The sequence below is a fragment of the Berghia stephanieae genome, chromosome 1, assembly GCF_034508935.2.
Source record: "Berghia stephanieae isolate SIO BIC M18660-M18661 chromosome 1, UCSD_Bste_1.3, whole genome shotgun sequence".
NCBI classification, from domain to species: domain Eukaryota; kingdom Metazoa; phylum Mollusca; class Gastropoda; order Nudibranchia; family Aeolidiidae; genus Berghia; species Berghia stephanieae.
The window spans coordinates 76,604,253-76,609,252 of NC_088360.1; the positions used below are offsets into that span (position 1 = coordinate 76,604,253).

At 33.9% G+C, this 5,000-nt stretch overlaps 1 protein-coding gene across 1 annotated transcript in view; it reads right to left on the reverse strand.

Moving 5' to 3' along the window:
- LOC144957422 (nardilysin-like) overlaps positions 1-5,000 on the reverse strand; it is a 44,390-nt gene that overhangs the window by 24,760 nt on the left and 14,630 nt on the right. Inside the window, exons 14-17 of the mRNA XM_078888694.1 lie at positions 3,895-4,015; positions 2,626-2,736; positions 1,284-1,388; positions 683-809 (exon numbers count right to left, since the gene is read on the reverse strand). Of these exons, the coding sequence (XP_078744820.1) occupies positions 683-809; positions 1,284-1,388; positions 2,626-2,736; positions 3,895-4,015 (464 nt within the window). The remainder of the gene's footprint in view (positions 1-682; positions 810-1,283; positions 1,389-2,625; positions 2,737-3,894; positions 4,016-5,000) is intronic.

Genomic DNA, 5,000 nt, shown 5'->3' on the forward strand with positions numbered 1-5,000 from the left:
GATATAACATATTGATTAAAGGTGATTTTTAAATGTATTTGACTACCGTGTTAATAGAAACTGTAGCTAGCTTTTCAATTCCCCAATGGATCATAACTAGACATGGTCACAATAAACGTAGTCTTTCAGAGCCATTAGGCCCATGGAGCCAAAGTTTATCCCGGTTTATATAGCATGAAACGGACAATAGCAATTGCTTGCTTTCCTTTGAATAGGCGCTAGTCTATCACAAAGTACTTTCCTCCAGATCTAACAGACCAAGCTATCCAATCACTGCTGGGTAGACAGGAGGCTCAGAAAAAAATCTCAACTGCACCCAAGATCAATGACGGTCTCTTTGTTTGTGAAGCAAGTGCTCTACCATCTGAGCTATCAGGACCCCAGTCATAGGTGTTCGTACAGAATAAAAAGAAAACAACGTCAGAAATAAAATTCATAACTCCATGGGATAAAATACAAAAAAATATCTAGGTACAAGGTCATTGTGACAAGCGAATCTGTTATTTCACTGTATGGACGAGGGATGGCATGGGGGTGCAACAAAAAAGTTGCATTAAGAGAAAAACAAGCCTTTAAGACAATCTTAAGATCTACCACATCAATAGGTCCTAAATAAAAAATTGGAAGAATTTGGTAATACTTGACTAAAACAACACCGATATTTAATGTCCAACTATCATACCAAACATTTTATACTTTGTCCCAAACCATGGTTCTTCCTTCCAAGATGTAAATGAGCTGAAATTCTTGTCATACTGAATGATTAAAACGCTTTGGGGACGTAAAAAATGTACGCAATCTCGTATAAGCTGGAAAAAAAATGAAATAAATCAATAAATAACGATGATTAAAAATAAAATGTTTTAGAACATGAGAACTGCTTTTAGTTATTAATGATCCATAGTAAACATGAAATAATATATAATCTAATAAGACTTGAAATAGACACAAGGAATTAACATTTATGTCACTAATGATTTAAAATCCAATTCCTAAATTTATAATTTGTGGTTATTCATTTACCAAAAACATCATTAAATATAAAACTTACCATTAACATTTTAACAACACAAACAAAACAGTTTACGGATGTCATCTCTACTTTTCTAAAGTAAAAAGAGAGATCCAACTATGATAATAATTATAAATTTAATAACAGTAAAAGCAACAAAACATTAATATTGAAGTTGCGATCCTATTGTATAATGATATTAGTGGGTTTTGGCTGAATAACAAAAGAGTTTCAAAATGTCATAAGCTAATAAAGAAAAGAACACACATACTTGTTCATTGTACTCAAAAAATAATTTTCTCCCACACAAATAGTGTTCAGGGGGGAAAATATGCATGTTCTCAGCTACTTCCTCAACATAGCTGTAAACGGCTTCCTGGAGGATGGTAAGTAAACAATAAGATTAAGATGACCATTTATATTTATAAAAAAAACAAACAATCGTCTGTTTATTGAAGCATCATGAAGAAGAAGAAGAAAAAGAAGAAGAAGAAGAAGAAGAAGAAGAAGAAGAAAAAGAAGAAGAAGAAGAAGAAGAAGAAGAAGAAGAAGAAGAAGAAGAAGAAGAAGAAGAAGAAGACGATGAAGAAGAAAAAGAAGATATAATAGTGCAAATTTTTCCACAGATAATTGTTACCATTCAGCTTTACCACCATGAGGCTCTATATTTATATCTTGATTCAAATTATGTGCTACTATGTAAAATTTCAAGGCTTGTTGTCCGATTATCCCCGACATACACAGCAAAAGTTATAAAGTAGAGGCACGATAAGAGACTGCTTGAGGCAAAGGTCCTTTTTCAAAAACAGAATTAAAGCAAGTAGACAACAGCAAAACAAAACAACGACTGATAGTTTTAAAAAGTAAGTAGTCCTTTGGAACCAGAAAGCCCACGGAGTCGATGTTTATTCCGATTTCTATAGTCTATAGCATGAAACGACAATAGCAAATAGCAATCCCTTGCTACCCTTCGGATAGGATACTATCTCAAAGTACTTTTCCCCAGATCTAACAGATTGAACAGCCCAAACACTACTGGGTGGACAGAGGGGTCAGAAAAAAATTGACTTCACCCGGGACTGATCTCTGTCTCTTTGCTATCTATACCTCTTGGGATATACAAAAATAAGATTATTCTTAAAGAAACAACACCATGATCATGCAACAAAACAGGGGGGGGGGGGTTTCTAAATATTTATTACAGACTAAACAAGAGACAGGTGTGACTGCTAGTACAAGACACATTTGATTTTATACCAATATCAATAAGTACAACATGAACTGATTCCTCTACACTAAATTATGTTCCCACCAGGCAGTGACGCCGATACAAAGAACACAACACTATCTCCACGGGTTCGAAACCAGTAGACCAATATCATAAGCTGACTTGACCCCAAACTGGTTGGTCAGGTGCAAGGAGCTGTGGTTGTTTGTTTTTGTTTTTTGTTTGTTTGTTGTTGTTTTTTTTTTTTTGTTGTTTTTTTTTTTAAGATAAACAATCATGAGCATGTGAAAACAGGTTTGAAAGCAGTCAGAAGATAGTGATGAACAAAAATGGCACGCCAAATGCTACTAATAGAAAAAATAGCAATTGCTGTGTTCTACTATACCTGATCTTGGAAAATGTATTTGGTCTCTTCAATATGCTTTTGTTCTTCAAAAACATACGCCGGTAGATTTTGTTTCAGCAACTCAATGTACTGAAACACAATTTCCAGAACCTTTATGGACGAAAAATAAGGAAGAAAGCGTAAGAAATAGCATTTTAATTGCTTCCAAAATTATTATTTTTCAATACAGTACCGCTGTAAAAAATACAATTTGAAGCTAAGTTAAGTAATACCTAAATTGTGACATCCTGTTTGTTGTAAGATAAATGTTTACAAAATAAATAATAATAATAATAAATATATTAAAACAAATGACTAAACCAATTAACAAGAATCAAAATCGAAAAAACGGTGTATTCAAACCCCACAACATTCTGGTAAGCGTCTTCACCTCTATAAGTTGAGTCATCAAGACAGCCAAGTGAAGCTACTGAAAAAAAAAGATATCTCTAGTCAGTGTTCTTTTGGCACTGTTTGAGGGATCTACCCCTGCTAATCTCCACTTTCCTTTTATTTTCTTTTGTTTGGCGGGGTAGCGGGTATGGAACAAATTATACAATCATTAAGTACAGTATTGCATATACTATGAGAATGACATACCGATTTAAATACCTTTCTATCAAAAGATAGTGCTGCTTTTGACGCCAACATCTGCAGATTGTGTCAAACTTACTCTTCGTTATTGATTATTCCATCATCCCTCACCACAGGTTTGTAGTGAAGTTTGCAGGTGTATTTTAGTGAGTTTTTGATCATAATGTTTACAAATGAAATACACCACTTATAACTTAAAATGATCCCTCACCACAGGTTTGTAGTGTGTTTGCAGGTGTATTTTAGTGAGTTTTTGATCATAATGTTTACAAATGAAATACACCACTTATAACTTAAAATGTGTTAAAAATAATCGGACTCTTGATATCAAAAATGTCAGAGACCAAAATTATTGGGTTTCCCTGGACCCTAATGAACTCCTCCCAACCCTTTTTCTTGTAAGATTCACAAAATTGTAATTTATGAATAAATTTCGAGGACGGTAAATTTAAACATGGTATGGCAGAATTTTCAATTAACCTTTTCATTGGAAAATAATCTAAAACACGGGCAGTTTGGTCCACATTTAATATGAGATCAATATTTTACAGTCCAAAAATCAAATGTTTGTAAAAACATCCCTGCCAAATAATGTGAACCTTCCCCGACTCTTGAACACTGAGCAACTGAAGATAAATGTTATATCATAACAAAATAAAACATACAAAAACATGCCTCATCCACAGCTCTGGTTCCCTGGTCTGTCAACTTGATGCTGAGCAAAAAGGTTGTGCACGTGGAGTTGTGGGTGTAACCTGTCATGTCATTTCCTGCGGCAATTTCTAAAGCATAGTGCCTGGGAATATACAATTAATATTGTGTTTGTGCTGAAGAATAATAAAATGTCGGTGATCTATCTTATTTATATATTTTACTGATATGAAAAGCTGATATCACAAGTTATGTAAAGATAATTTGAAAAGTCATCACGTTGTTTAATCACATTTATGATTACTAAGTAAACGGATAACATGGTTCAACAAATAAACTCCTTTTCCAGACCAAGGCAAATAACGTTTTCTCGACAGTCAAAACTTTCATAACTTTCTCAAAGAGTTAATACCGTTTTATAGGGTAAATAGAATGTTGCAACAGATTTTGAGGTATCTTTTTTTTTTTTCAGCCATTGTGATGGTCACTTGCACTGCATTGCAACTGCTCATAATTAGGCAGTAAAACACCCCTGCCATTTTAAGTGATTTAACATACCATTCACTGATGAAAACAGATGTAACGTTCTTCAACTCGTAAATCCGCTGTCGTAAACGGGATAATCAGAAAGAAAGAAAACATTTCAAGTGAAAACCCACCATACCATTTGGCTCTTTGGAGCTGAAATTCTAAAGTTTAGACTTTTCAAACAATCTAACTAAAACTATTATCAATAGGTGTAACATAAAAGACATTTCATTCAACGTAATTGTGATCAACTACTTCTTTACTTCAAACATAATAAAGGGTTTATGCAATGTTGCCTGTTCCATTCAACTCATGAAAGCAATCAAAGCATACTAGTACTGTTTAACCAGGAGGGGATTCAATTTTACTTTTACCCCCATCTAACCATTTTCAGTCGGAGGTCTGACTGCGAATTGCGACTGAAGACACAGTTGTACAGTTGTTGCTGTCCTAATGATGAAAACAATTAGGTCTACATTTACAATCCTATAACGGAAGAAATTATAAATTGAAAGACGTTCAGTCCTGTCTAATGGTAGACAAACAAAAGTTTCAAACAGATTCTTCAATACTTCTTTAGTGTCACACAACTACGTGTTGTA